Source organism: Siniperca chuatsi, linkage group LG22 (assembly GCF_020085105.1).
Source record: "Siniperca chuatsi isolate FFG_IHB_CAS linkage group LG22, ASM2008510v1, whole genome shotgun sequence".
Classification (NCBI taxonomy): domain Eukaryota; kingdom Metazoa; phylum Chordata; class Actinopteri; order Centrarchiformes; family Sinipercidae; genus Siniperca; species Siniperca chuatsi.
In genome coordinates, this window is record NC_058063.1 from 12,828,122 (window position 1) to 12,854,573 (window position 26,452).

General features: G+C 40.6%; 3 protein-coding genes and 1 long non-coding RNA gene across 11 annotated transcripts; 3 read left to right on the plus strand and 1 right to left on the minus strand.

The window, feature by feature from the left end:
• The first annotated feature begins 824 nt into the window (after nt 1-824).
• Nucleotides 825-11,591, plus strand: LOC122870650 (CTD nuclear envelope phosphatase 1A). Of its 3 annotated transcripts, none has more exons than XM_044184997.1 (8): nt 826-1,609; nt 4,441-4,507; nt 7,067-7,185; nt 7,293-7,364; nt 7,653-7,769; nt 7,885-7,996; nt 8,908-8,992; nt 10,361-11,591. In XM_044184997.1, the coding sequence occupies exons 1-8, from the start codon at nt 1,505-1,507 to the stop codon at nt 10,389-10,391; spliced, it is 708 nt and encodes a 235-aa protein (XP_044040932.1). In that variant the 5' UTR covers nt 826-1,504; the 3' UTR covers nt 10,392-11,591. The 3 variants fall into 3 exon arrangements, with proteins under 3 accessions (XP_044040933.1, XP_044040932.1, XP_044040931.1); XM_044184996.1 differs by having other exon boundaries at nt 828-1,609; nt 10,331-11,591; XM_044184998.1 differs by lacking the exon at nt 10,361-11,591 and having other exon boundaries at nt 825-1,609; nt 8,710-8,984.
• LOC122870654 lies at nt 11,084-14,999 on the minus strand. Its single transcript, XR_006376638.1, has 2 exons — nt 14,748-14,999; nt 11,084-13,241 (listed from the first exon to the last, which is right to left on the minus strand). It is a non-coding gene; the product is annotated as an uncharacterized LOC122870654 (long non-coding RNA).
• Nucleotides 15,000-15,145: 146 nt separating this feature from the next.
• Nucleotides 15,146-18,442, plus strand: LOC122870653 (gamma-aminobutyric acid receptor-associated protein). The gene is made up of 4 exons (XM_044185004.1): nt 15,146-15,384; nt 16,987-17,065; nt 17,172-17,290; nt 17,440-18,442. Exons 1-4 carry the CDS (start codon nt 15,295-15,297, stop codon nt 17,518-17,520), a joined length of 369 nt encoding a protein of 122 aa, XP_044040939.1. The 5' UTR covers nt 15,146-15,294; the 3' UTR covers nt 17,521-18,442.
• Nucleotides 18,443-19,044: 602 nt separating this feature from the next.
• On the plus strand, nt 19,045-26,255 carry gps2 (G protein pathway suppressor 2). 6 transcript variants are annotated; one of them, XM_044184986.1, is made up of 12 exons: nt 19,045-19,233; nt 19,684-19,801; nt 21,705-21,875; nt 22,413-22,522; nt 22,701-22,816; nt 22,949-23,028; nt 23,145-23,224; nt 23,485-23,656; nt 23,963-24,046; nt 24,230-24,306; nt 24,665-24,760; nt 25,440-26,255. In XM_044184986.1, the coding sequence occupies exons 2-12, from the start codon at nt 19,708-19,710 to the stop codon at nt 25,530-25,532; spliced, it is 1,173 nt and encodes a 390-aa protein (XP_044040921.1). In that variant the 5' UTR covers nt 19,045-19,233; nt 19,684-19,707; the 3' UTR covers nt 25,533-26,255. The 6 variants fall into 6 exon arrangements, with proteins under 6 accessions (XP_044040921.1, XP_044040923.1, XP_044040927.1 ...); XM_044184985.1 differs by lacking the exon at nt 19,045-19,233 and adding an exon at nt 19,288-19,591; XM_044184987.1 differs by lacking the exon at nt 19,045-19,233 and adding an exon at nt 19,293-19,591 and having other exon boundaries at nt 22,701-22,813.
• Nucleotides 26,256-26,452: the final 197 nt, after the last annotated feature.

The following is a 26,452-nucleotide window of genomic DNA, read 5'->3' on the forward strand; positions in this document are numbered from 1 at the left end:
ATAATGTTTATTGTTTCTGACTTTTTGCTTGAGTTTTGCACTTTTCTTGTAAAATACACGATACGTCTTCCTTTTCCAGAGCCTCTAAAAATCCTACAGCACAAATTAAACAATCTGAGAGGGAAAAATTACTGCTCACAACTGTCCATATCGCTGTCATTGCCAAACATAATCACTCTAAAATAAATTCAGACCTCTATACCATCAAGTGGAAGTAATATTCAAGAGATTAATTTATATGATTACAGTCTTTACATAATCTGTCTTTCTACTGTAAATTATGTTGAATATTTGGGTGTATTGCTCAAGGTCTATTTACACCAAATGATAATTAGTTCCCTGTTAAACCATTTGCTATTATAAATAACATCACTAAATCATTAGTGCTATTTGCATGGCGGTGTCAGAGGGGATTGTTTATTAGTTTCCTCACAGTTTGAAGTAATTAATTGGGTGTAGTAAGCTTTTTTTTCGCATTAACTGGCAGTTGGCAAGCCCATGTGCCTACTGACAACTGTAAAAGCTCCCCTGCCAAATATTAAAATATATACAGTGTCTATAAAAAGTATTCACCCACGCCCAGTGAAATTTTCATGTTGTATTGTTTTACAACTTTGAATTGAATCACAGTGGCATAATTAGGCTTATTGACACTAATCAAGCCACTGTCAAAATGACAGCAAAACGTGATGTATACACACAAATGTATTACCAAAAAACAACCACTAAGAGAGTAGCTGAAAAATTACAGAAAAAAATAAAACTGATAGTTAAACAGGTTAATTTTAACAGACTTTTATCAGGCTCACACTCTTGCTCGTCCACGTCTGTTTATTTTTTTCCCACGTGGACGTGCTGCGCGCCCCCAGAGGATTCCTCGCGGAAGTGACGGCAAGGCGGCGATGGCGGCTCGCAGTTTCATTCCGGATTTCCACTGGACTACAAACTGATTTTAACCGGACCGGTTATACTTTGGGGAACTTTTGTAAAGCTGCCTCTCTTCAGACGCCGCACAGAGTGAAGTCGCATTGAACCGGTGCTTGACAACGAGAGGCCCCACAGCTTTTTTGGGGTATTTTTGTCCAAGGTTCAAGGTGGTCACCCTGTCGAGCTAGCGGTAGCTTGGTGGCTACTAGCTAACGTTACTTGGTGCACAACTAGCTCCTGAGCTAGCTTGTCAACGAGCTGCGCGCTAATGTCCATACAGTCGTCGTGCAGCAGCTTTTCTTGTGACTACGACCACGTTTGTCTTTCACAGTTACAATGAAAGTGTACTCTATTTGATGCTAATTGTGCCACAAGTGTGCAGAGCGAGGTACTCACACGTTTGCTTGGCCTCTTGTTAATTTGAATTGCTAGTTTGGCGGCTGTGGCTAAAGACGGATTTTGACTATCACTAGCAAGCAAGTTCCTTCAGTAATTGGCCTAACAACTTCGGGCAAAAGCGTGCTATCAACTGAGAGTTGAAGTTGAGTTGCTGTGGGGTCTTTGAGTGCTCATCAACATGCTGAAGACCCGGCAGTGTTTACTTGGCATCCGCACTTTTCTCGGCGTAACGTCGAGAATATGGGGCTTCATCATGTACATCCTCAGGAAGCACCTACGAACGGTGAGAAGGGCTTTGAAAGATATATGGCACTTGGTCCTGTTGTGTTTCTGTGACAAGTGAGCAAAGACTTTACGTTGCCATGGCTCCCATGTACCTAAACATAATTTTTCAAATCACGTCCACCTAGGGATGCTCAGTTGGCTCTCGACAGCTAAAATACCTGGGTTTCTCACCTGTGCTGTACATTTCTGTCACCTTATGTGCATCCATCAGGATGATGTTGCCAAAAATCTGTAAATGTGTGAACAAATCCCACTGTCTGAGTAGCCTCAACCTCCAATTTAGGCTCAATAACACCAGTGTCAAATTTATTGCTATATCATCCAGCATAAAGCTGGCCAGGAGTATCAAAAAACATCTTTTTTTTAGTTAGTAGATTAACCATTTAGCCTAGAAAATGTCAGAAAATAGTGAAGTGTTTGTCAGTTTTTTCCCAGAGCCCAAGGGGAAGTCTTTAACTAGTTAATTTTGCCAGACTAACAGAACCAAAGGAAATTCAAAAAAATATTCAAGCAACAATTATATAAAACAGACAGAACCAGCACATCCATTTTTTTTTTGATAAATGAATGAAACGATGAACAATTTATTGATTATCAAACTTGTTGCAGGTTAATTTTTGGTTGGTCAACCAATTGGTTAATAGACTAATTGGTTCAGCTCTTAAATAGTGTGTCTAGGTGTCTGTTTTTGTGTGATGAGATAGTGTGAATGACTGGCTCATTCAACTACAGTGCGAAGAGGAAACCTCCCACATCCAAACACTAAATTTGAGGAGCAGCCAGTGCAAGCCTGCAGGTCATCTTGAATTGCTTACAAATGCTTCCACAATAAACATGGCATTTTAACATGACCAAAGCAGTCTGCCTGTAACTTAGACATACACGCAGGTGTTGAGTTGTTAATAGACATGCATATGTGGTGTAGTGTGAGTGGATTTCGACTGTAGCTCCATATCAAGCTAACAATGCTTGGAGGAGTGCCCTGTGTGTTGTAATCATCTTGCTGTTCGAGGTTTGTCGGCAGTTTATTGTGTGGCAGTAACACTCGCGGGTTGTCAACAGGCCCTGAGAGTGAGTGAGTTCAGTCCATGTTATGGCTGAAGTGAGAGGGATTATGTCAGTACAGAGAGCGTACTGTTCTCTCTCCCTCCCTCTGTTTCTCTCATTCTCACTCACAGTTTAGCACTGTTGTTTACTTTACATGATGCACTGGAACAATGTCATGATCCAGCGACTGCTTATGTTGGAAGCAATGTAACGTAGGTGATCCTATAGATGGCAATCAAGGAAACCGTGACAGGTGATTTGATGAAAAATATTTGAGGTGAGGACCTAATCCATTTAATACATTTAAAACAAGGGTATTAATATAAGTGAGTGCCCCAGTTTGTTATAACTATAATAACCCCTTTTATAAATCTAATAATTCCCTTGGTAACTCCTGCTTCTGTTGTCTGCGAATAAGGTAGGGCTCAAGGTGTTTCCGTTCGAGAAGACCACAATGCACTAAGTGACCTGATTCAGAACTTTGGATCAATAAAAGCTCTACGGGATTATGAATATTAGGACCAGGTCATAATCCCATGCACGCTACTCTGTGTCAACAGATGACGAGATGGTTTATTAATCTTACCGACGACAATGTTGCCTAGTGGTTCTGCTTATTATCTCCTACATGAGACAATAACAGTGTAGCCAAGTGTGGAGTTAGTGCTAAAACATTTAGCTAATCAACACAAAACTCCCAACCAGTATCCTGGTTATACCTATACAAATGCAAGGGCTAGCTGCTTTTCTCCATCACATATCATTATAAACTGAAGAGTTTTGCTTGCTGTTGGTCACGCTAAGAGAGCAAGATTAATTGAAATGTTAGTTGTAGTCCTAGTCTGAAGGCAAAGGATTCAGTCCGAGTTTGCAGGCCTCGGGTCCAGATGGACGCTCTTGGAGGTGCGGAGAGCTGAGTCAAGGGTGAGGTCCCCCTGTGGTGCTCAGCAGCTGCTGGCACCAATAGGCTTCCCCCGAGCTTCCTCTGCCAGGCAGCAGTGGGAGGGGACACAGAGGGAGGCCCTGTCCGAGGCTTAGGTACCAAGCGGCCCTGGCTCAGTCAAAGTCACCCTCCAAGTCTCTCTTTCTGTGTGTGCCCCATGCTTCGCTGACACCCACCGACAGCTGGGGGGATAAAAATAGCCCTGTGAAGAAAAGTGCAGAGCCCCTGGGCAAGAGCGGCACTGGAAAGGATCCTCTCTAGTCGCTCTGACCAGAGCAGAACAAAGAAGTCAGAGAGGAGGAGTCATGGGGTGGACAACTGAGTTCATTTCAGTATGGTGTCCTCCACTGTTCTGAGTCGATTTCACTTGTCTAAAGGCTCAAATATAAGTTTTGGGATTTCAAGACTTGAAGGTTTTTAAGACCTTCATGGAGAACCTTGCTTCTGATCTAAATCATCCCTTCCTCAGTTGAGTTTAAATCATGATAGTCTTTTCAAATTGGATTATGGATTGCAACAATTAAGATGACGTAAAGCCACTTTTCTTTATGCCCCAAAGGATTTCCAAAGCACCAATACTGGCCTTTTGTGTAAAATCACAAAATTAAGACAGACACTTTTAGAATGCAGTAGGAAATGAAAAGATCGGAGCCTTCAGTGTACTTCAGTGAGGGGGGTGGACTACATTTCTGATACAAAGTTAAAAAACAAAACAAAACACCCATTTGATATCTATCAATGGTGCAACTCATTATGGCTCAGTGTATTGTATATGGTTTGTATGTGTTCTGATCTGTTAAGGTTTGTTTGACTGTTTCATTTGCCTCGTTCATTTGCAGATAATCCAGTATCAGACGGTGCGATACGACACTTTGCCTCTGTCACCTATCTCCAGAAACAGACTCAGTGAGTACATCATTGTTTTCATGATATGACTGCTCAGCAAAAGTTTCGGGGCCCTTGTGTAAGACAGTCAAGAATTGTAAACATAGTTAGCAAATACTGTGCTCTCTTAATGCATGATTTTACCTGGACACATTTGTTTTTGTTTTATGATACTAGATAGAGCGGAGACACTATCACAACATATTTGTAATATGGAAGTTTAAGTAGAACCCATCTGTCCAGGACGAAGTGATTGTGCCGAAAAGAAAAGCAACATAACAACACACAGCTGCGTGCACAGCCACACAGCTTGACCACTTTCTCAGGACCTTCCTCACCTCACCAGAGGAAATGAACATCATCAGTATTTGTGGGCAGACATATTTGACAGGACTGCTATAATATGCCTTCTCCATGTGAGGAAACGTGGATGAGCTGTCAGCTGTCATTGGTGTGTCATGACTTTGGGTCATAGCTGTATATATTTATTAAGGTGGATCAGGTGGCAAGATGCAAACCACAGTTAGCCTGTATTGTCTTTCTCAGTAGTTTCAGTAAACCTGTTGTGCTACTTTGGTCAGTTATTGTGTGCTCCTGTGACTTTTTAATAGCATACCAACAAAGAATGGCTTTGCATGTAAGGCAGTTGGCTATTCCACAACAGTAGAGTGGGATGACATTCTTACATCATTACAATTAAATGCCAAACAAGTAGAAAGACTACATCAGCACTTAAAAGGAAATGGCCGTCTGTTGCACATCTATAAATGTGCAGTGTGAAATGAGATCAATATACCTATCAATAAAGCAAAGGCAGACACCTCCAAAACCACAGCTAACTAATAACATTCATGCTTGATATTTAATAAGCTAGTGTAAAATACAGAGAATGTAGTACCAATACTGCATAATGTAAATATTTGACATGATAAATTATACTGCACACCAAGCCTTTACAAATAAAGAGGCAACAGACAGACCGTAGTGTTTCTCAAGACCTGTAACCAGAATGTTAAAATTAAAAGACCACTGAGCTAGGGAAACAGCCATTGTCCTTAAAAAGCATTTGAGTTAAACAGTGAATCATGAGAGCTGGTAATGTCAGAAAAACACCCAACATGATGGCATGGTGCCCATGGTGTGGTGTGGAAGTTGGGAGGAAATGCAAACGTTACAGGCAGCACTTTCACTAGCATCGACTGGTGTGTGCGCTATGAATGAGCTTCCCATCTGCCTATAGAGAGTTCATTCAAAAGCACAGTCTTGACTTAGAGGAAGGATTGTATTTCAGTTCCACTTTACTGGCCTCTCACTCACTACAGTGACCTCAGCTGGAGATCCTGGTCCAGTCTCCAATGACTGAGTGATTCCTTTACATTCGGTTAGCTGCGAATGGATGGTATTTCTGCTGGTACAACACTGTGGACAGAATTAAAGTAACTGTAGCTCACATTGCTCTCTCATACCTAACAACAGGCTTTTAAGAGGTGATTTCAAGAGCAGCCTTCTCTTGAACACAGCATATTCTTGTGCATACTTTGCGTATTATGGTGCCACTATCTGGTGGCAGTACACTTAGTTGACAGACTATTGTTTTAAAGTTTGTTGTTATAATTGTTTGTTTTTAATTTATGTACTGCATGGAAAGCAGTATGGATACTATGTCTTGTCTTATAAATTAAGTAAATTGATTTTAATTAGCTGTGGTGGACCCCAACAGCTGACAATGTCATAAGGAAATCCATCAAGTATTTTAATTGCTCAGTCAGCTCCCAGATGTAAGGTGTACTTGCAAATAGAGTACACCATCGTGAATCCAAACAGAGATAAACCAGTTGAAAAATGTAATGGCCCCAGGAGTGAACGTGGGTGTCAGAACCTTAATTATCCATTATTATCTTCATTGACAAATTACAGTGTATTACCTAAGCCCATAATATCCACCTAGTTGAAGCTTACTTTTGTTCAGGTCATGTAAATGAGAAACTGGGTTTCTGTAATCAGGCTGAGAAGTTGGAGATAACCAATTTCCACAGCTAGATTTCTCCTGGAGAAAGCTAAATTTTGGTCATGTATGCACGTATCTGTGTTTCTGATGAGCATTTTACACGTGCGCTTGTGCATGACAAAGACTTGACACAGCAAAAGAATCTCAGCAGTGCAACTTGAATAAAGGAAAGAGCATTATACATAGTGATGTCCTTGTATTTTAAATAATTGAAAGTCCATCTAAAAGTGAGACTGACATTAAGTAGCCTCCTTAAGTCTTAACTAAACAGTTGACTATTTGTAAAATCCAGACATACTGTAGCTGTAAGAAAAAAAGTGCAGTGTCTTCTTTCGTCACTAATAAACTTAAAATAAGCTGTTAGGGATAAGGGAGACATCTGTTTACTGGTCTGCTGCATCTATATGCAGATATTACAGTAACCATGTTACTACATTGCATGTAAACGTGATTTCCTGTGTAACCTCATTTCTCCCAGTAAACTGGTCTCTTGTGTGCGTGTAAATGTACTGAACAAAGTATCACAAGTGTCTATTATTATTGTATGTATAATATTGTATGATAAACTCCAGATGCAGTAAAGAGGAAGATTCTGGTTCTGGATCTGGACGAGACGCTGATCCACTCTCACCATGATGGGGTCCTCAGACCCACAGTGAGACCTGGCACGCCGCCAGACTTCATCCTCAAAGTACGAGCATTCAGACACACATGTACATGTTTGAACACATATGCATTCAAGCCCTAAACACTGTCTATCTAAATGAACGGGGTTGTTCCGCTTCTTTCTCTATGCAGGTCGTCATTGACAAGCACCCAGTCAGATTCTTCGTACATAAAAGGCCACATGTTGATTTCTTTTTAGAAGTGGTGAGTGTCAGTCAGTGTGATCAGTTTCACTGTTTGTGTGTTTGAATCCGAGATTAACATGGAAGGGAACAGTAAAGCACACTGTGAACTTGAAACATCATTGCTCGGGTCACCTTTTATCCTGTCTGTCATCTCTGCCATCACTCTGCATTGTACTGCACTCTCACACTACCTGATGTCATACAACTATATTTGTTTTGGATAACGGTCCTTTGTGACTTACTAAGCACTTTCTGTAACTTGTGTACTCATACTATTGTGTGCTCTATACTCTGTGTATGTACACAGGTGAGCCAGTGGTATGAGCTGGTGGTTTTCACAGCCAGTATGGAGATCTACGGCTCAGCAGTGGCAGACAAGCTGGACAACAACAGGAACATCCTGAAACGCAGATACTACAGACAGGTACTGCTCTAAACTCTACTTAAACAGCATGTATTAAAGCTGATACTGCTAAGGCTCTTTGGTCTCTCTCCTTTTTGATGGCGTCTGACTTTTGTGTTTTTCTTTCTTCTGCCAGCATTGTACATTGGATCTAGGTAGTTATATTAAAGACCTGTCTGTAGTACACGATGACCTGTCCAGTATTGTCATCCTGGACAACTCACCTGGTGCTTATCGTAGCCATCCAGGTAAGACTTTCTGCCTCATGGAGTCGCCTACAACTGCTGTACATCAGCCTGACTCACTGTTTTTCTGTCTGAATCTTAACGTTTTACGCTCACATCCAAGTAAATTAATGGCTAGATAAATGTAAAATATTTGAAATGCAGCATTTGTAGTTTATTTATTGTACCATACAAATAATTGCACAAATGTCAGTTGTTCCCGAACATGCAGGGAGGTTGCATGTGTAGAGATATTTAAGTTGAAAAGACCTTTTTTTCAGAGCAGAAGCTTTGTCACAGTACCAAACACAGGTACAACTAATCAGCTAATTAGTTGCTGATTGCAGTAATTGCTAGAGCAAAGCATCGTTAATGTTATTAGTTCCACCTGTGATTTTGCTTCTTTGACAAGTCAATAATCTGTTTTGAAAAAGGTCGTTGATTGTGATTCATTTGGAAATGATTGGAAACGTTTTTATATTTCCAAAAAAGTTTAGGAACCACTGACTAACGTGGACTTAATATCTCAATTTTTAGTAATGTAAATTGTGTTCTTAAACAGAGACAGATTCTGCCTTATTTATTGTAGTTTTTGTAATTTTTTTGTTAGTCCCTGGGTGGGGAGTGTTAGTTATAGCTTAAAGTTATTCAGACTGGTAACAGGTTGAGGTGTATATTTAGCTGCTTATATTCTCTGTGCATTCATACAAAATGAAGTGAGGCTTCATCCTATACAGATCAACCTTGATGAGGCAGGAAGAGGACAAATAACTGAGCAGCTTATTCTCACTACAAGGCTTGTATTGTAAATGCTGTAACAGTACATTGCATCTGCAGCTCCTCTAACACTCAGTGGCCTCTTTAACAGAGCAGCATAAAATCACAACCATGTTCATATCTCTGACACGACTGACTGGCTGTTTTCTGCCCTCCAGACAATGCAATACCCATCAAGTCCTGGTTCAGCGACCCTAGTGACACAGCACTTCTTAACTTGCTGCCTATGCTGGATGCACTAAGGTAAAAGGCATAAAAAAGTTGGCATGAAAGCAAATAGCCAATGCAAACACTAACTCTTGTGCATACTCTCTGTAGTTAAATGGGCTATAGTCATTTATGAGGTGCAAGCTAATTGCTGCAACTGGCGTACATGATTTTAGTTGTTGGTACATTACATGTTAACACCTATCAAATTCTAATTTGGCTACAGTTAACCTCGACTGCACCTAACACCTTATTGATATCATTCTAAATAAGACTATTTCGATAAAGCTGTTGACAAAAGTTGTATTCCCATTTACATGGTGTGGTCCACAGACTGATTAATGACTACACTACATGAAACCTTACCTGTCAAAAGACTGTGCTATGAGATGTTCTTGGGAATAGTTCAGTATTTTGGGAAATAGGCTTATTTGCTTTCTTTCTGAGAGTAAGATGAGAAGATTGGAAAAAAAAAAAAAAAACTCATGTCAGAGGGTAAAGAACAAAGACGGAGTTAGCCTAGTTTAGCATAAAGACTGGAAGCAGAAGGAAATGCCTAGCCTGGCTTTGTCCAAAGTTAAATACACCACCTATGTAGTGAAAGCAGCACGTTAGCAGAGCAGCAGCAGCTTCAGTCCTCCGACTGTGTCTACACAGGATGCATTAAGGCACAGTTTTGAGTGTAGGTCATGCGCGTTTTGGCAACCCTCAGAGCCAAACACACACTCAATGTAGTGTAAAACGGAAGAAGATAGACTTGAAGCTTAAAAATACGCTTCAGGTTGCGTTAACGAACATAGAGCATATCTGTTCCGTCACATGCTTTTGAGAGACTACAGAAAAACGCGTCTGAAATGCTTTCTGTGTAGACATGTCGTAATGCTCACTAATACTAACACATTGTATCTAATTTGTTTAATCCATACATAATCTGAGACGGTGCAACTTCTGTGCAGCTGGAGGGATTGATTAACTGTTGTTTGTCAAGTAAGTTATAGCACATAACCCGCCCTAAAATCACAGTTTTGCATTTATATTTTTGTACTGTTTATGTATAGACTAAGCAAAGGAGATACAAAGTGTTTATTAATAAGCTTTAGAGGTTTAAGTCGGCATAATTTTATACTTTGAAAAGAGCCAGGCTAGCTGTTGCAACCTGTTTCTAGTCTTTGTGTTGTGCTATGCTAAACACATCTGACTCCAACTTCACACTTAAAAGCAAAGAGATGAGATGGATATCAATCTTCTCATCTCACTCTCAGAAAGAAAGCAAATGTGTACATTTCATGTTGAACTATTTCTTTAAAGGCTAAGATATAGTTAAGCGTACAGTGTCAAGTAGTTTAATTGTCTCTCTCTCTCTCCCTTTCCTAGGTTCACTGCTGATGTCCGCTCCGTCCTCAGTCGAAACCTCCACCAGCACCGGCTCTGGTGATTGGCTGAATCAAGAGGGGTGGGGCTTGTTGACCAGCCCCGTCCTCTCTGCAGGCTTCCATCCTGCCCTCCGTTCCCACACAGACGACCCACCAGCCCTCTCTGAGCCTTTCAGACGTGTCCTGAGGAGATGAGGGTTGGGGTGACCGCCTAACACGGGATGAACAGTACGGGATCACCAGAGCCCAGAAACTACTGGGGAGGGAGGGGGAGCCAGCTTGTATTTTTTTTCTTCTTGATTCTTTATTTGTTTTTGTTTTTTCCAAAACGGAGCCTCTCTGCCTTATCGCTCCTGATACTGACTGTGCGTATGGAGGTGAGCTTGTGTACATGAGTTGGAGTATGCTTGCTGAGTTCGTTAGTCCTTTTTAAACTTTTTTGACAATTGGGAGGGGGGAAAAAGGAGGATCAGCAAAGCTACTAAGACAATTCTACATTATTTCTTCTTCTTCTCCATCATCACCAGACATTGCACTTAAGCAGACAACTCATCAATTTACTGTCTTAACGTCTCGGAGCAACTGAGTACGGGAAAATAGAAAACCGCCCCTTTTTTAGATCAACATCATACCCCCACGGTGATTCATTGATTCCTGAGGTATGTTTTTGTTTTGTTTTTTCCCTAAACAAGAATGGATCAACTTAAACAGTGTAATTGATGGACTTTTGCTTGCAACATCCCATCCACAGGCATTTTTCTGGACAAATAGCCAAGCAGCCTGATTTTTTTTTTTCAGCCATAACCATCACTCTTTCCCCAAAGCTCCTCATGGGACTCAGTGATAAAGACGACTGTAAAGTTGTGAGAAAAAAAGAATGGCTTGTAACGATATGTGGACTGCCGTGCCGCCTTTCCATATGATTGTTTATCTGTTATAATATATGATGACATGACTTCTGCATACCATGACATTTCGCTCTCCCCCTTTTGCCATTTGATGCCATCCTGATTTCATCTAATAGGAATTGCACTTAATTTTTCCCCTTCTGTTTTTGTTGCAGTTGGTTTTGTATTTGATTCAAATTTGCAACCTCCCCCTTTCAGTTTTTACCCGCTCCGCTTACTGTATGGGTTCAACTATTAGACCCTCCGTCTTTAAATGCCTTCTGAACAATGTCATCCTTGTCAAGGCTCACAGCGGCTTCTTATTGACTGTCTCCAGGTCTGTGTTACTAATAAAACAGTTGTCAGTATCGACCAGTTACTATGCAGCTTGTTTTTCTTTTAATGCGATTCATACTGTAATCTTTGTCATACTTGAGGCATAACATTTAGCAGCTTGTCAACTAACCAACTTTGCTGGGGTGGGAAAGAGCTCAAATCTATTCACACAGTTTCTGCTTGAGGCAAAACATTTTTTTACTAATAATCTGCTGCCATCATGTGGTGTGACAGGAAACTGCATTGGTCCACTTAATGTTCCTGCTCCAGAGACATACAAAATGTAATTTTGGGTTCAGGCTTTTCCAAAAATGCTCTTTGGCATCAAATTAGAAATTGTCTCTCTTACTGACTCTATCTACATGAACGCACTCTTGGACTACAAATGAAGGCAACTGGCGACATTTGTGCTGGTTTAAGAGCTCTATTGTGTCTTATGTAATTTTTGTGTATATATGTTGATACACACTCAGCTGCCAGTTTATTAGGTACACCTAGCTAAAACTAATCTAATACAACAGTCCTGCAATAAAATCCTACTATCGTGGTTGAAGGTTATATTGAAAGAGATGTTGATTAAACTGTGTGGTCATTTTAGAGGCTGAAGCCTGTGGTGCTGTTGAATTGTATTGAGTTATACGGAGTTTATGATATTTTGTCCACCCCGTTTATATCATGCTAAATAACAGAAACACCTCTGTATAAAGCAATACAGCTCAGCAGCACCACAAACTGTTGAATCAACACCTCTAAAGCAGTTTCAACAATAACTGAGCATTAAAACCTTCATGAAGGGTGGATTTATTGCAGGACTGTTTTGTATTAGAGTGTATTACTTATAGCTAGGTGTACCTATTAAACTGGCAACTGAGTCTATACACCTGTTGTAGTAAATGTAGGCAAATGTCACTTTTTAAGGATAAAGTGTTTATTACATTTTTTAAACTGAATTTTGTTGTGGACTCGCCACAACAATGTGATTTTTCAGCCCTCTCAGTCATAGCATACAGGTAAGTTTCTAAATGTAGATATCAGCTATTGGTTTTTTTTCTTCAAAATTTAAATATTAGACTGTGTTCCTTAATTTTACTCATTCTAGTGCAGGGGTAGGCAGCTGTACTATGGCGGGCCCAAAGTATACCGGCATATACTGTATTAGCTGCTGTTTCCCAACACCTCTACCTCCTCTTCCTCATGATGGTTTTGAAGTAAAACCAAAAGCTTGAAACAGCAAATGTATATCTGTCATTGTTTAGAGTAACTTTACTCTTGTAGGAGTTCTAAGCAGCTATCAAGTTAAATTTCACCTCCTCAGTTGCGTTTGTCAACAGTTCCTGGGAAAGGGGACTGCTGTCTCTCTTTCACCTCTCCCTACACCTTCCCCGTGCACATTACTGGGAAAGCTAACAGCGTGAGGATTGTAATCTCTTCTAATCAAGCACATTGCCTGGTGTGAGTCCTACAGCCTTTTTTTTTTTTTTTTTTTTTTAACAAATGCTTTTATCCAGAGTGACAGGTGAAGCAATAATTTAGAGTAGTATGAAAACAAGTGCCACAACATTAATCAAGACTGGTAAAGTACTTTGGATTTGTCACTGACGATGAGCTTTTGTGGGAGAAGTCATGTGGCAGGTCTTAGGAGGACATAGTAGGTACCTAGGCCTCAGTGCTCCTCTGTTACGTGGAACTCTGAAGAGACAAAAGGAGGAGAGGAGGGAGCAAAGGAAACATATGTTATACTCCATCAAAAATAGACATCTGCCATTTATGATGTAACTCTGTCAGAACTGAATTAAGTCCCACGATGAGCCTCATAGTATCAAGTTTTATTGTAAAGCTTGGACCTGGAAAACAATCCCGTCCACAAGTGACTCAGCACTTTATGTACTGTGCTAGAGCAGAGTAAAACCTACAAAGTCCCTGACATGGAAGAGATAAGATGAGCCTGTATGTATGTTGAAAGCTTTACTGTGATCAAAAAGGGTACAAGTTTACCAGATTAATGTTTGGAAGAAACAAGTATTCTGGGGAGGGGGTATCACCTAAAATGATCAGTTAACATTCTGGTTTGAAGAGAAAGGGTTGTCTCCATTGTTAAAGAGAAGTGTGTAAACACATGAGGGACTCTTTAGATGAATACAGACTGTCTGGTTATGACGTACAGTACACAGAACAAACCACCATAAGATTATGAAGCACAGAGGGGAGTTTAGGCGCAGATGTCACATGAGCAAGTAGAGTGAGTCATAGAGCTGTGGGACACTTGCGCAATAGACAGGTTATCAACTTTTCCTGTGAGCGTTACAGGAAACGGGCATATGAACGTCAAACTGTGACTCCCAGACTTAATTTACTTAGTAAATAAGTAAAGTAAGTACATATTATATGTCAGATAAAATATTTGTTTTATTTTCAGTTGTATGATTTTTGTAATCTCTGAATAGACAGGTGCTTTAGAGTTAAAAATCAAGTAACTGATTTGGTGAGTAGTGGTTCCTCATAAATTCCCAAAACTAGTACAGCAGTTATCTTCAAACCAGTATCCACCATCATTACACACCATTAAAGCTATATATTTTAAAAAAAAAAAAGTTAGTGACTTACTAGAAAATGAACCCCTTTTGATAAAATATAAGTTTTTTTAGGGGGGGGGGGGGTTATTTGATCTAATTACATAGTGTACATTTTTTGATTAAGGGAATTCATTCAGCGGTTTAGATCTGTGAGTCAAAGCTTACTTCATTAGATCGCAGCCTGAGTACATATATTGCATTTAATGGGTCACAAGGTAAAAAAAGGCCAGGCTGGACTACCAACTGGGAAAAGTGGGCAACTACCCTAGAATTTGAGGGGCTCCACAATGCTCCTGTGTGATTATAGGGGTCCATCAGCTCATTTTTGTCTAAGGGACCCCAACCAAGTTAATCTGGCCATGTGAAAGGGGAGGGAATTATACCCTTTGGGGTGTCAGCTTCAGGTGCAGAGCAGCGCTACTGAAGCTAGAAGGGATTGTTGCTCAATGACACTGCGGCAGGGTAGATTTTTTTCTCCTTTTTTTTTTCTATATATTAATGAAATCACTGATCTTGTTATTACTTGTTTGATGTGGCAACAGTGGTAATTGCGAAACTTCAAGTCAATGTAGTCATTATTAAGCACTATGCTTGGATAATGAGTGAATAAACAATAACTCACAATATATCCCATTTTGCCGAGGACCTGCTGAATGTCTTTGGGCCCAGATTTAGAGCAGCGTTGACCTACACAGCCAATAATATCGCATGTTTTTGAGTTTCCTCTCTTGCTGCTAACTGCTGGGCCTCGGTCATATGACAAGGACAGCTGCCTCTTCACTGCCCTGCCCCACGTCTTTACGCGCAGCGGTTGATCAAAATAAAATAGTCCCGCAGAAAATTGCATCATAGATTTTAAACCACTTAAAAATAACGAATTTCGAGGCAAGCCATTTTACTTTAATAAACAACGATTATCACACACGATTAACATTAACGTGGTCTGGGATAGCGCGAAGTCTACCCTGCGAACTAGCCTCTCTGCTACGTCATATTGTTATTGTATCCCTCCGCCTCAGTCGCACTAGGAAAACAGCTGTGACGAGCTCAAAGCTAGTTAGCATCGTTTGTTTTTGTCGTGTGTGTCAGCGATTTGAGCCGTTCCTTGAGCAAACCGCGATCGTACAACCTAGGAGTGACCGACGTGTTGTCTGTCATCTCTTTTAACGATGAAGTTTCAGTACAAAGAAGAGCACCCTTTTGAGAAAAGGCGGTCCGAGGGCGAGAAAATAAGGAAGAAGTATCCGGACAGGGTACCAGTAAGTAGCTAACGTTAGCTTGGTAGCTTCATCTAGCGTAATGTTGTTAGCAATTTGACGGGTAGCTAGGTTAAAGCTAAACCAGTTTCAATGCTAGCGCTGTTTAGCTAATTATTTGTGATACGCACATAAAAATAACTATATTTATGTGGTTCAGTTGTAGCTACACATCATTTTCCATAATTATTTCCACAGTTGATCACCACGTTAGTAAACAGCACACCCGTTAGCAAGCAGAGATGGAGGTTAACCAAAAAGGATTTCGGCCGCATTGAACAGGCCAGTTCGTGATAGCTTCGTGTAATCCTTCCGGGTGTGCATTTATGTTAAGCTAGTATTTGTAAATCATAAAGACAGGTCCTTTGTAACAAAATAATGTAATGCCTCGCAGGTAAAAACTAATGTGGTGAAAGACATACAGTCTACACCCCACGGGAAGCTGGGTGTAGTTTGCTGTTTGCTGTATGTTGAAACGCTAACAGCAGCGCACCTTAAAATAGTTTGTGTCAACAAATAGGACACTTGTTTACGTCGCTCTTGTAGATAGATTGTATGGTCAACAGACGTTGGCCTTTTGCCACTCAAACTGACTTAACAAGACTGAAGGGGTCAAAACTGTCAGCAGATTCATGTGCTCCGGGCTCTGTAATGCATGACGAGGTTGATTTTTCCTTACAGTAGCAATCTAGTTTGTCTGCCTTTCATTTTAAAGCAGTTCTCAGTCATAGATTGTGACACACTTAATGGGTTGCTGCAGCTAACGACTTATTTCCATTATCGAGTAATCTGCCAATTATTTCTCAATTAATCAAACACTCATTTGGATTTTAAAATGTCAGGAAATGGTAAAAAAAAAAAAAAACAGCCCATAGCAAGCTCCCAGAGCCCAAGATGACATTTTCAAATGTCGTTTTGTCTGATCAGTAGTCCAAAACCTACGGATACTCATTTTACTATCACTAAAGACTAAGGAAACCAGAAAATATTCACATTTGAGAAACTGGAACCACTACATTTTTTATATGTAACTATACAATTAATGTAAAAAAAAAAAAAAAAATGTTGCTGACAGTTATTTAAAGTCTGCAATGCTGTGCTGCTGCTTGGTGTGGGCAGGTAGTATTTTACAAGTCCTGTTTATTGACTGAAGAGACTTCAAAATAGTTTCATTTTGCGCTCCCTCCAGTTCTCTGTACCAAATCCTAGGTCTGAATTGTAATCATATAAATATATCGGTTTCTTTATAACTGACTAACTACTAAATACTAGGGTAGGTTTTCTAAATATAAATGGAGAAAAAAAAAAATTCTCCAAAGGGACAAATAAAGTAATAATAATAATAATAATAATTACTATTATTATTATTATTATTATTATTAAATAAATAAATATAAATGAAACACCACATCTGGGTTAAATGTATTTCAGTCCTCGCTTGACTGACAATCAAGTGCATTCTCAGATCCCTTTTCTGAGAAAGGTGAAACACTATTAATGTCCTTCTCATTCAATACACACAGTCTTTGTTCAGTGGAAAATGTACTAGATTAATTTGCATAGGACATGTTGTGCAATGTTTCTTTTTCTTTTTTTCCCCCCCAGGTAATTGTGGAGAAAGCCCCCAAAGCCAGGATAGGAGATCTGGACAAGAAGAAATACCTTGTCCCCTCCGACCTGACAGGTAAACATTGTATTATGTGGCAAGTTCCTGGACAATATTTAAAACACACTAGTATGTTACAGCAACATCTAAAATTTTGGGAATCTTGTATACTCTCTTTTATCAGTGGGCCAGTTTTACTTCCTCATCCGGAAAAGAATCCACTTGCGAGCTGAGGATGCTCTCTTCTTCTTTGTAAACAATGTCATTCCACCCACCTCAGCTACCATGGGACTGTTGTACCAGGCAAGAGTTGTGCTCATTTTCTACCTCACTGAGCTGATCTCAGTCTTTATCAGCGTATTGCGTTGTTTTTTTCTACTAATACTAAAGTGAGCCTCCCTTTACGTTTTTAATGTCATACTAACATCTTTTTTTCTTACTGTCTTTCTCAGGAGCATCATGAAGAGGACTTTTTCCTCTACATTGCCTACAGTGATGAGAGTGTGTATGGGAGCAGCCAAAGGGAAATATGATCCCACTACCATCCCCCTCCAACCACTACCCACCTTTCTGAGACCTCCACCATTCATTCATTTAAATATTAAAACCAGCTCAGCAGCCTAGAGTTCCCAGAGTAAATATGTCAAATGCACTTTCACCACCCATACATTACCCCTCTCCCATCCATTTATGTCTTTATTATTCTGCAGTCTGAATTGTATTTGCCTCCACTTAGCTTTTCACTAGCGACTTGGGTTAAGTGGTCTCATGGCCAGTTATTTTTCTAGTGTCATAATTGATCATACTTTACTGAGAACACTGCGAAAGAATAACGAAATAATGTTAGAACTAGGCCTTAATTATAGTTACCCCAGGTTTAAGGGAAGAAAGGCATAGTATGTGAGTTCAAAGCCGCTCTTACTGACAATGAAGATAGTTATTGATTGTCCACTTTTGTTGGCTTGCAGAAGTGTGTTTTGTGTTCAGGGTAGGAATTTAAAAGCATCTAGCAGTTTAAGACAGGTTATTTTGTTTCTGACAGAGTAAAGGATAACTGTTTTGCAGCAGTTCTTTTCCTAGAAAAAACTGAAATGGCTAGGTAATTATTATTATTTTAAATTCACCAGGCACTGAAGTCTTGAGAATGAGAATTTAGTGTGCTGCCCTGCATCAGACCTTAGCAAGGAGTATAATATAATTCAGACTAAACAATCATCCTCTGCTTTCAGTGGTAAGACTATTATGTTGACTGCTACTATGATTATTGTTATTATTGTTAATTTTAGATGGCTTAATTTCTAAAGGTATTGTAAAGCTGAGTGCAATTTTCTCTTTTTGTAAGTTTGTCTCCTTTTTTTAAAAACAAAAAGTAAGATTTGAACTCTGTATACAGCTGCATAACTGGCTCTTTCTCTCCACTCGTGACCATACATGATAAAATGTGATGAAAAGCTATCTGTGTTTCTTGTCTTTGTTACAGGATGACAAATAAATAAATAAATGCATGATCATCTTTTTTTTATTTTTTCCCCCTGAGTGACCAGATAGACCAAACATTCTCCAGTCATTACAGTCTACATTTGTTTTAGAGGGTGTTAAAATCTGTACAACATACAACACCCTGAACTGATTATATAGTTCAGCCTTTGTTCCTGTATTTGCATGGGTCGCCTTGTATCAGCTACTGTGGCTGCTCAAATAATGCGTACCTTTCCAAGTTGTGCAAAGCCACTTGTATTTTTTATGTTTTGTTTTTTTCCCGAGAAGCTGGTCTGGCTAAACATAAGATCTACTTTTGTCCTTATTTCAATCATTACAAAAACTATTTACAGTGGTAAGACGGAGCAACAATTGGGGTAAAGAAATCAGGCACCAGATATAAGCATATGCTGTAGGGAGTAAAAGGGTCAAGGCAAAGTAAATAAGTTCATCAAGAACAAAATAATTAAATATAAATGTACAGGAGGCAACCAAAGGACTTTGACATACATGTCAGTATACAGTTTTTCTTTAAATCTTAGATATAATTTTCAGACAGAACGCAATTCAGAGGGAAAGCCCGGATGTCGTCCTTGGCACCGGAAGTGCAACATTATCACCCGGGCTGAAAAGCTCTCCGTCTGTTTATATTTTGGTAGAAGTTTTGAATTTATCTTGGTTAACTGCTCTAGACGCGGTCAAGTCGTCTCAAATTGAAAACCGCATGACGGTTAGGTTCTTATTAAACGACTCACAAAGCAATAAAAGTAAGATATTTATGACTTTATCACTCCGCGACAGTAAAGTAACGTTAACTAGGAAAGATGCAAAAAAATACGTTAGTGCTAAGCAGTTAGCTAGCTAACTCCAGTTAACGTTTGTGCTCGGGCATGTTTAAAAATAATATTGTTGCCGCTGTTTTGCAAGTTTAAGCTCCATAAATCTTCATATTATCTTAAATTATACCGCGGCCGTTGATGTATTACACTGAATTGTACTCTGTTTAACGGCATGAGTCTGTTTAACGGCAGTTAAAGCTAACAATGCTAACTTAACTGTTAGCAGAATAGCAGCTAGGCCTTTAACCGTTTCATCCGTAGTTTTTTTGTACGTTACTTGTTACAGGTGAGATGTACATAATTGATGCCGTTAAGTATACGCAGGGTATTCCTTGTAACCTTTTACAACTGTTAAACTGAACATTTTATCCACACCAGCTGGCCCCTCCACTGCCTGTCACCATGCCCGCCCTGCTGGAGAGACCCAAGCTCTCCAACGCGATGGCCAGAGCCCTCCACAAACACATCATGAGGGAGAGGGAGCGCAAGAGACAAGGTGCGCAGTCACTGTATGTGTGTCTGTGTTTGAAAACTTGCTTAGCCGAGTGGGTACTGTCACAACTGAAGAGGTATACATTCTGTACTTGTATCGAATTGTAATTGGGACTGCAAATAATACGTTTCACTGTAGAACATTGTGTTTGTTTTTCCTGAGTTCCCATTTGGCATTTAGTCTATTAAATGTAAAAAAAAATAACGACAGCTGTTTCCCTCTGCAATAAGGACTCTGAATTCTGCCTGCCAATTTAATAATATACCCCAGCATCTATTTGCTATTTTAAATATGCGGTTTTCTCTACCCACCCAGAAATACTATGATTATTATATATTGTTTGATATGTTATATTGATGTCTGTCATTACATTTATTTAGCCGACTTACAAAATTGCATTCAACCAGGTGGATACAATCCAAAACTCATGCAAGAATTCTTGCAACAAGAATCATGCAAGTACATCAACTTAATCAAATATGCTGAACTGCTACATTTAGAAATCCCCCTAGTAGTGAGGGAGTAGCAAGCTGGTTTCGCGGTAGCAGAGTGTAGTGAATGGGCTGGGGTGAATGGTTTGACCATGTCCTGAATGTAGGATTGGCCTGAGCCATTCGCAGCATGTACCAGTGTCTTTAATTGGATTCAAGCAGCCACCGGTAGCCAGTGCAGGGTGCGGAGGAGCGGTGGAGTGTGGGAGAACCTGGGTAGATTGAAGACCATACAGGCTGCTGCATTCTGGGTCAGCTGCAGAGGTCAGATGGCACATGCAGGCAGGACAGCCATGAGCGAGTTGCAGTGGTCTAGGCGCGAGATGACAAGAACCTGGACCAGAACATTTGCTGCCTCCTGGGTGATGAAGGGACATATCCTCCTGATGTTGTGTAGAACCAATCTGCAGGACAGTGAAGGACAGTTGGTCATCCAGTATCACACCCAGGTTCCTTGCAGTTCAAAGCGAGGAGACCACAGAGTTCTCAACGACAACGGAGAGTTCGTGGGCGGGAGATGCCTTCCCTGGAAGGAAGAGCAGCTCAGTCTTATTGAGGTTAAGCTTAAGGTGGTGTGTAGACATCCACTAAGAGATGTCAGCCAGACATGCAGAGATTCGTGCTGCCACCTGGGTTTCAGACCGGGGAAAAGATAGCATTAGTTGAGTGTCATCTACATAGCTGTGGTAGGAAAAGCCATGAGAGTGAATATTAGAGCCAAGTGACTTGGTAAAAAGAAAAGAGGAGGGGGGCCCAGTAGTGAGGCTACAAGGTTCAGACACAGATTCTCTCCAAATTACCCTGTAAGTGTGGGCCTTAAGGTAGGATGTGAACAGGGAGAGAGCTTGAGACTCCCACTTCTTGGACGGTGGAGAGAAGGATCAAACACTGTTGAAAGGTCCAGCAGGATGACAACGGAGGAGAGGGAGGCTGCGCTAGCAGTGTGGAGTTCCTCTGTGATGGCAGGGAGGGCAGTCTCAGTGGAGTGGCCTGCCTTGAAATCAAACTGGTGGGGGTCAACAAGGGTGTTCTGGCTGAGATATGCAGAAAGTTGAGTGAAGACTGCACGCTCAGTTGTTTTAGAAAGAATAGATACATGTCTGTAATTCTTTACTTCAGAAGGGTCGAGTGTGGGTTTCTTTTAAAAGAGAGTTCAGCAGGTGGATGGTGAAATGAGGAGCATATGTCATCTATCTTTTTTACAAAATAGTTAACAAAGTTGCTCGGTACAAGGGAGGAAGGATCAAGGAGGGTAGAGAAGATAGAAACGTTTTTTGGGTTTGTAGAAAGAAGATTGAATTTTGGATTGAAAGAAAGAGATTTTAGCTGCAGATGAGGAGACGGAGGAAGGGGAAAGAAGAGATTGATAGCAAGGAGGTCCTGAGAGCCCTTGGATTTCCAATATTCTCTTTCAGTTGCCCGTAGGCTGGTTCTGTCAGCACGCACTGAGTCAGACAACCACGGAGCTGGAGGGGTCGGGCGAGCCTGCCGAGAGGTGAGAGGACACAGAGAGTCCAGAGAAGACGACAAAGTAAAGAGGAGAGTGTCCGTGGCAGAGTCGGGAGGCATGAGTGAGAATGAGTCAGGTGAGGGGAGAGCTGATCGGACAGATGAGAGGAGGAAGACGGGGAGCGAAGGTTGCGGCGGATAGGGACAGTATGTGTAGAAGAGAGGGGGAGAGAGTAGGATATGAAGAAGTGGTCAGAGACATGAAGAGGAGTTACAGAAAGGTTAGTGATAGAGCAGTTCCTGGTGAATATAAGGTTGGTTACCAGTTATGTGCAATGCTGCAGGCAACTTCACAACCTAAAACATTCACTTTGGGATGTTATGTAACCAAAAAGGAAAAGGCTTCATAAACAGGCTTTATTGTAGGCCTTGTATTGGATTAAATTAGATTAAGATTTGTAGAGTATTAACTGTACTCTACTAACATACATATTAACAGTTTACTCTCTGAAGGCCCCGCAGAATGAGAATATTCACTTTTATTTTTAAGTAGATTTGATTTCTAATAATACTTACTCATTCTACATTGTTGTTCTACGTTGTTGCTTTTTGTTTTTAAGTAAGGGATTTGAATGTGTTTACCACCACTGAATGACATGAATATAATTTTTCAGAGGAGGAAGAGGTGGATAAAATGATGGAGCAGAAGATGAAGGAGGAGGAAGAGCGAAAGAGGACAAAAGAAATAGAGGAGAGGATGTCTTTGGAGGAAACCAAAGAGCAGGTTGGAAACGTGATAAAAACACAAACTGCTTACAAGTTTGACTTCTCTACTGCAATCTGTGCTTCCAACTCCATGTGGCTTTGCCGTCTTACTGTGGGTTGGGACAAATAATATAGGGCTTAATAAATGGCAACATGTTTTCTTATACTATGATTCCCAACCCCAATCTAAACCTCAGGTAATGAAGATGGGAGAAAAGCTTCAGGGACTCCAAGAAGAGAAACACCAGCTCTTCTTACAGCTCAAAAAAGTACTTCATGAAGAGGAAAAGAGGCGCAGAAAGGAGCAGAGGTAGTAAGGATGCCATGGCTTTTGTTTTCTAATTCAGTACACAAAAGGTATGACAGAATTTTATTATTAAGCCCAGAAGTATATCTAAGTATTTTTGGTATTCAGTTGCATTTCTGTGCCTTCTGTCCTTTCTAGTGATATCACAACATTGACGTCAGCCAGCTACCAATCCAGCCTGCCCATGCATGCAGGGCAACACCTCCTCAGCATTCAAGGTAAGGCAGTTTTCAAGTATTATGTATCGCCTAACCTCATCTGGGTTATCTGGAAAATTTAAATGGTCCTTTTGACATTATTAATATTAGAACTGATCCTTCTCTTTGCCTCTCAGGCAGCCCAGTCAGCCACAGTCGACCTGGTGCGCTGCTTGGAGAACGTAGCAAACAGCTGTTCCCAGCTGCTGTGATTCCAGTGAGTAAAGGGGTGCTTCACTCGAAGAACTGATGTCTTTTCATAAAATATCATTGTCTCAACACAGATACTTCTCCATAGGTCATATGTTTGAGTATGGAGCATAATTTGTTCATTCAGTCCTGTATGTATAGAAATTGTCTCTGATTTTTCTGATAATCGCCAGTTACAGTTACACCAATTAATCCATGTGCTTTAGGAGGAGCAAATTTAGACACCAGTATTGCGTATTCCACTGTTTACCCCTCCTCCTCCTCCAGGCACGTCACTATCAGACGCCTGGGTTCAGCTCGGGCTCAGCAGAGCACGGACAGTTCAGCGGGGGCCAGGGGGTCCATGAGCCCTATGGGGTGGCTCAGGCCCAGCATCCCTCCACCTATGCCCCTGGACCATCTGTACCTGTCAGTTTTGCAAGCAGCTCTCAGATCAGAGGTAAAGGACATGTGTGTTTACGTGGCAGTGATCACACAGCGTCTGTAAAATAAGAAAACATGCACGCAGTTACGTGCTCACTGAAATAACTTCATTTCTGTAATATAGTACATACAGTCCTGATAAAAGAAATACGATTTCTCTCCAGGTTTTGTTATCTGTAAATTAATTCCCTAGTTCAGTAGTCTTTTAATCAGGCTTACATTGTCCTTTGTGCTTGTGGCATACTCATATCAATTATTTTAAGCACATAAAAGTGGGATGTAGTGGTTGTAGTAAGAATAAGTTGCTTTCATTCTCCAACAGGTGCGTCTGCGTTTCAGGCCATGCAGTACCTCCCCCACCAGCAGCCTGGCTACCCCGTCCACAGTCACTTCACCTCCCAGCCTGGTCAGTTCCTCCGTTGTCATCGTCCTTGTGTTCCCACTGCTGTTCTTTCTCAGAGACTTCTCAATAACAGTCAACCACAGCCGAAATAAAATGCAGAGTATCATAAAATAACTTGAATGTAGGCACTGTATTTGATGTAAATGATTGTTTGATTATAAATGGTAATCTCTGTATCTCATGCAGGATACATTCCTGGAGCAGGAATACCCCTCCAGAAGCAGCTGGAACATGCCAACCAACAGTCAGGCTTTACTGATGCAGTAAGAACATTTGAAATGTAGCTTTAGGATAGTCTTGCTGAAGACCCATAAACATACACTGAAATGTATCAACTTTGTTTTATATTTATGAAGTATCAACAGTTTACTGATGTATGAGTTTAATTCATAAGCTTTCATAAACTAAATAAACAATTTTATGTATTGGATAATGTATTCTAAAAAGAGGGACTGTTTAAAAATGCTGCAGTCCCACAAATAATAATCTATATCTAATATGTAAGTGTCAGACAGTACATAAAAAATAAGTTTGGGCCCAAACATGCCTGACTGTCTAAATGGTGGATGCCATCACTTCCTTATCTGATTACACTTTTTTTGTATCTCGTTGTTCTCACAGGGTGCTTTAAGGCCCATGCATCCACCAGCCATGCATCCAGCTGCTCCAGGACTGCTGCCCACACCATCGATGGCGGTCCAGATTCCCACTGCAAAGGTGAATCCCCAAAACACAAACACACACACACACACAGAAGAGTGTTCTGTTCCTTTAATGAGCCTGTGACAGGTGTGTGTATGTTTAGTCTTGCAAGCAGTATAGCGACATAGCCTTTCCTCTGGCGCCACCCTGAGGCCTCCCTTAAGGCAGAATGGCAAAATCGTCTCTTATTTTTCCATCCAACAGTTTAGTTTTCTGGTGCATCATGAGCATTACAGCCTCACAGGGCTGCTGCCATGGCTGTAGACATGCAGGTTGTCTGCACATGATCACCAGCTTGAGCCACAGTTTTCCAATCTAGAGGGCAATGATGCCGAAACTCGCAACGGTGTTTCCTTCGGTGTTGCATACCGCTCAGATTTTTGTCGAAGTTTTAAATAATTTTTTACCTGTGTTTACACCTTTCAAAGTGCATCCGATCAGATTATAATGTATTGCCTTAGAGTTGCTCCCAATCATTGTTTGTGCTGTGCTTACCTGTGTAGTTTCAGAGAAGTTCCCCTTACTCCCTCTAAATACTTTCTATACTGTCATGTGTTTCTGTTCATGATGTACACTCCATTTACTGTAAAAAATAAAAGTAAAAATCCTGACATTTTTTGTCTGAGAGAATAAGTTTCTCACTAAACACTGACAGTTGTCATTTTATCATGTTGTTACATGTTTCCATCAACAGTCCCCATTCCAGAGCTCTCCCCAGGGTGCTCCTCGCCACAGCTTCCTCCCCCACAGCCAGAGCGGGCAGAGGTTCTACCACCATGGCAAGTAACTCACAGCCACCTTCACCGTCGCCGAGATTTCACAGCTTAAGATTCTGGAGAACATTCTGGACGAGGAATGGATCAACTTCTTCAAACAAAGTCATTAGGCTGGATTATGGCATATGATTTTATTTTTTATTTCCTGTATAGCATCTTGTTTTGACTCGGTTGATGAGTTATCTGCAGTCATGCTTATGTGCTTTTGTAAACAGCCAACTTGGATTTTTACTTAACTTCAAATGATGTTAATTTGTAAAATAGATTATTATTTTAGCTACACTCTAAAGTCATTCTGGAGGTGCTTCTGTGCACCGAAATGTTAATATCTTGTGTAAACCAAGACTGCATGAACCAGAGCTTTTTCTTTGTATACTAACATTCATAATTCCAACATCAGAGTGTAGCGGTAAATATTCAGCAGCACCTAGTAGTTAGAGTACGTGGATTAAATCAACATGTTTCCACTGAGGTCACACGCACACTCATGAACACTACTGTAGCTGAAACACATTTGACTTAACTGACTCTGTTTCACTATGCTGCTGACTTCTTGCTGATCACATTGGACCCATTAGAGTTGGTTACCACAAATCAAGTCAAGATGACCATTTTTCTGACACAATTACAGGGGATTTCCAGTGTTATTGTCCTCTTCTACAGCATAAATTAAGTTTAAATCTCTGCTGTTTCAAAGCTTTCATGTTGCTCAATAAAACGATAAGCAAACGCCACGTCCAACAGTTTGTGTCATCTTTATTGTTTCCGCCATTGAGACATTCTGCAGATACCAAACAATTTATCTGCCTCCTGAATCCTCACTCAAAGTTTGAGAGCACGCCAAATAATACTCCACTCATTTCACCAAACAGCTCCGTGTGAAGGGCTGCTCGGAGGGCCTCTGCAAAGGAGTGGTTTGAAGTTAAATTGA

What these genes read in the sequence shown, in the direction of transcription:
- gps2 (XM_044184986.1), top strand. Translation starts at nt 19,708, where the DNA reads ATGCCCGCCCTGCTGGAGAGACCCAAGCTCTCCAACGCGATGGCCAGA. An exon ending in CATGAGTGAGAATGAGTCAG is followed by an intron (nt 21,876 to 22,412) that starts GTGAGGGGAGAG and finishes ATAATTTTTCAG; the next exon opens with AGGAGGAAGAGGTGGATAAA. An exon ending in CGCAGAAAGGAGCAGAGGTA is followed by an intron (nt 22,817 to 22,948) that starts GTAAGGATGCCA and finishes TGTCCTTTCTAG; the next exon opens with TGATATCACAACATTGACGT.
- LOC122870653 (XM_044185004.1), top strand. Translation starts at nt 15,295, where the DNA reads ATGAAGTTTCAGTACAAAGAAGAGCACCCTTTTGAGAAAAGGCGGTCC. An exon ending in TGTCCCCTCCGACCTGACAG is followed by an intron (nt 17,066 to 17,171) that starts GTAAACATTGTA and finishes CTCTTTTATCAG; the next exon opens with TGGGCCAGTTTTACTTCCTC. An exon ending in CCATGGGACTGTTGTACCAG is followed by an intron (nt 17,291 to 17,439) that starts GCAAGAGTTGTG and finishes TGTCTTTCTCAG; the next exon opens with GAGCATCATGAAGAGGACTT.
- LOC122870650 (XM_044184996.1), top strand. Translation starts at nt 1,505, where the DNA reads ATGCTGAAGACCCGGCAGTGTTTACTTGGCATCCGCACTTTTCTCGGC. An exon ending in TCAGGAAGCACCTACGAACG is followed by an intron (nt 1,610 to 4,440) that starts GTGAGAAGGGCT and finishes GTTCATTTGCAG; the next exon opens with ATAATCCAGTATCAGACGGT. An exon ending in AACGCAGATACTACAGACAG is followed by an intron (nt 7,770 to 7,884) that starts GTACTGCTCTAA and finishes TTCTTCTGCCAG; the next exon opens with CATTGTACATTGGATCTAGG.